The 3,849-nt window shown below is 40.1% G+C and overlaps 1 protein-coding gene across 2 annotated transcripts in view; it reads left to right on the top strand.

Annotated features, from left to right (window-relative positions):
* The window catches only part of scn4bb (sodium channel, voltage-gated, type IV, beta b), a 10,857-nt gene extending 7,297 nt beyond the window's left edge, over positions 1 to 3,560 (top strand). For both annotated transcript variants that reach the window (XM_032534021.1, XM_032534020.1), the window contains exons 5-6: positions 793 to 922; positions 1,146 to 3,560. In XM_032534021.1, the coding sequence (XP_032389912.1) occupies positions 793 to 922; positions 1,146 to 1,242 (227 nt within the window). In that variant the 3' untranslated portion in view covers positions 1,243 to 3,560. The remainder of the gene's footprint in view (positions 1 to 792; positions 923 to 1,145) is intronic.
* Positions 3,561 to 3,849: the final 289 nt, after the last annotated feature.

The following is a 3,849-nucleotide window of genomic DNA, read 5'->3' as shown; positions in this document are numbered from 1 at the left end:
CTACCACTCCTTCTCTTCCTTCCTGTTCTGTACTGTCCTCTCGGCCCTATTTCCTCCTCCCCCCGAGTGAGAAGTTGGAGTTGGTATGATGGCATGAGGGACAAAGGAGTCCTTGAGTCTGTTGGTCCTAAATGAGCCAAATTATGTGGAAAACGGCCAAATCTGACAACATATCCCTATAGATATTACTAATTGAACTATATGCCCTGACATATTGTATGTTATTGGCCAATCAAAATGTGGGACAACTCATTGGGGCTTGCTCCATGCCCCCATGATGTGCATACTAAAGAGCAGGCAGCACAGAAACACAGTTGTTGTTGTTTCTGTGAGAAACACAGTACGTAGTTCCGCTCCCAGTTGAGTAGGCGGTCCTTAATGTGGCCGAGGACACATGGGCGTAGATACTGCTAAAATAATGGGTGATCTCAATGGGTCCTAGATGTATTCACACCTGTGATTAGAGCGGGCCACTCAGGACAGATTTTAAAACCAGGTGAAAATAGGGCCTAAAAGTCTAAAAGGTCAAAAGAGATAAACTTCCCATCATCATTTAAACATCCCACATCACTGAATATATTTTAAATCCATGTTTTGGTGTGTCAGGCATAGGAGATGGCCGCACCACAGCTCTAATTTTTTGTGGAGGCACCAACTTCTTGAATTAGAAAGCTCTCTAACAGTATACAAGTTGTAAAAAAAAATTCTGGAACCTCTCCTTGAACTGAGGCTGTGTAGATTGTAATTACATTATCATTCCTTTGGTGTTTTTTATGACTGTAATGGCTGCAGTGAGGGTGGTGGACAACACGCTGACCATCCTGATCGCCTCAGCTGTGGGCGGAGGCATTGCAGCATTGATGGGCTTCATGTTGCTCAAGAACTTCACTCTCTATGTTCTTGCCAGGCTTGAAGAGAAAAAGTGAGTTTTCACGACCACCTGGAGATTTACCAGCAATGCAACCATTTCATGCTGTTTAATCAGAGTGCATTGTTGGTGCTTGGCAGCATGTTTGACTGTGGCTCTGAAACTGTACATGCTGGAATATATTTTAAATGGAGCAAGCTTGACATGGTTTTTTAAAGTTGACATACAATTGCAGTTCTAACTTTGTCTTCTTACTTTTCCTCCAACACCACTGCAGTAAGGAGTGCCTTGTAACTTCATCAGGGATCGACAACACAGAAAATGGCCTCTCAGGATCTAAAGCGGATTCAAAACCAACACCAAAAAAGAAATGAGAAAGTGCACGTATATAAAACAATATGAGTACACATATTTATGTACCTTCTTTGCATATATTTGTATATGCACATGTGTTTGCACACACACACACACAAACACAAGCAAATTCATTATGTTCAAGATGGGATCCTAAAAACAGCCTGGCTGTGACCTTCGAAAGGGAATATATACATGTCCACGGAATATTAATGTTGCAGATGATGTACAACTAAGAAATATGCAAATCAGTGCATGCATAATTATTTAAAATGTGCTTATAATTTAATAATTTACATCTAAAGGATAATTGCACCTACCAGAGACACTTTCACTTGATTTATTTGGTCCTAATCTTATAATATTTATATCCTACCTCCTATCTGCCATCCCATACATCTTCCTCCTTTGCCCACAGTGGTAACACAGTATGAGAAAAAACACGTTGAAAGGCGTTGTCTTTGTTTTTTGGGGGGTGTGGCCAGTAACTGGGTCTGAAATCAGTTAAACAAGTGTTATGTAAAGATAGTGTGTGCTTTTACTTGATGATATGTGTCCTGATGCCACCCAGAGCATGAATATCAAGTCAAAAAGGTCTCTATGGACAACATTGTTCTCAAATTGTCTCTGGTTAGACTTTTGGACTGACAATTCGTTGTAGATAGTGGACGTAAGCACACTGCTTTGTCAACAGCAGTGAAGGAAGCATTACCTTAAAGGTAGTTTTACAACAGGAAGGAAGGAAGAAAGCATGACACATTCTGGAAACTATTCAACTGATTGATTCCTCACTGGTTCAGCAGCCTCTGGATAATTTAAAGGTGCAATTTGGATCAGAGTGGTTGACTTATTGGTGGATATTTGGTCATTGAAATGATTCCCACTGGTAGTCACCTGATACATCTGCACCAAGCAAGTAAACAAACAGAATGTTAAGAAGAAAGACCCCATTTAAAATGCTGTGTGGAAACACGGGGTGATTATCCTGCTGGTAGAGGCCATGTGTGTTTACAGGTATTATGCAGTGAGTGGAAGCTAAGTGGAAGCAAGCTTGTTAAGGAGCAGTAAGCTACGTGTCTCTGGTAGATGGTTGAACTCATTACATTGAAACCAAATTATATGCACATTTTATTAAATTAGGGGATGATTGTGTGTGTGTGTGTGTGTGTGTGTGTGTGTGTGTGTGTGTGTGTGTGTGGTGTGTGTGTGTGTGGTGTGTGTGTGTGTGTGTGTGTGTGTGTTGTGTGTGTGGATTGGTGTGGGTGTGTGGTGTGTGTGTGTGTGTGTGTGTGTGTGTGTGTGTGTGTGTGTGTGTGTGTGAAAAACAATTTATCAATTTGCACAGTCATGCTCTGTTTAAAGTGCTGGGTAGCCATGATATATCAATAATTATTTGTGGCCACAGCAGCCAGAATACATTAAAAAAAAAAAGTAAACTTTGACTGTTTTTCATCCAAAGTCAAAACAAAAACAACTTCTTTGTTTAAGTGCTTGAGACAGGAAATAATGTAATGTAGTTAGAGGTGGGCTGAATCCTGACACCAAATTCACACTAGTTTGTTGATAATATGATCTTACTACATCAAAATCAAATCTCACTTATCTACTGATCAATTAGTGGCTGCTGTCCACAAAACTCCTTCTGATGTATTCAAACAACTGTTGTAAAATAAAGGGTGCTTTGCTTAGTGCTGACTCAAATGGTACTGACAGGATATTGTAGGATTCAGCCCAGCTCTTCATCTTGTACCTTCTCTTTGCTTGATATAAAACACAGGTGCCTGTTAGTGCTTACGCTCCTCTGCCAGCGAGGACAACTACATATTGCAAAACAGTTTATAAAGCTCAGCAACCGTAATAATACAACAAGCTTCTAAACTGACTTGATGACAATCCCCTTAAACAACCCCCCACCCACTCCCTAGAAAATGAATGACTGATGTTGCCGCTTTGAAAACAATAACCAATGCATTTTAAGCATGTGCAACATGGGCCAGATTTTAGACACAATGCTTGAAAGCAGAAATATGTACTTTTTGGAAAAAAAAAAAACATGTTTCAATATACTAACACTGGTAGAGTCAGCTCTGAGGTTAGCTGTAAATCACATTTTATGCCATGCTAATTTCATTGTGCTAACCCGTGCTTAGGCTAAGCCCTATTTGGTGATGTGGCCCTGGATACTGTATGCCTGAATCAGACTCAACATATTTGCTTAGTATGTGATTCTTTGTGGAAATGGCTTGTTTTTCCTAAACACTGGCAAACATCCATTCAGTCAGTGTGTTTCTCTTTAATAAATCATCTTTACCAGCTGCACTGCAGTGAAAAAGAAAAACCTGGTTGTCCTACCCATGCATACAGTAGATGACCCATAAATTCATACTCTAAATGATCATGGGATCAAGTTTCAGGCATGCTGAGTATCGGGGCTGTAGTTGAAGTATCTTTTCAAGCAGGAAATAAAGTGAGGCTCACAGTGTAGCCCACTGATTGCCAAAAAGGGATGATTCCTATTGAGCATCATATCAGGACATGAATGTATCTGCGACACACTCAAAACAACTGTATTTACAATGTACATCTGTTGCACATTCAAGACAATGAATGTCTGGCTTTAAAAAGAA

This window comes from Etheostoma spectabile, chromosome 13, assembly GCF_008692095.1.
Source record: "Etheostoma spectabile isolate EspeVRDwgs_2016 chromosome 13, UIUC_Espe_1.0, whole genome shotgun sequence".
Classification (NCBI taxonomy): Eukaryota; Metazoa; Chordata; class Actinopteri; order Perciformes; family Percidae; genus Etheostoma; species Etheostoma spectabile.
The sequence above is the reverse complement of the archived record's forward strand: the minus strand, read 5'-3'. Positions and strand labels throughout refer to the sequence as shown.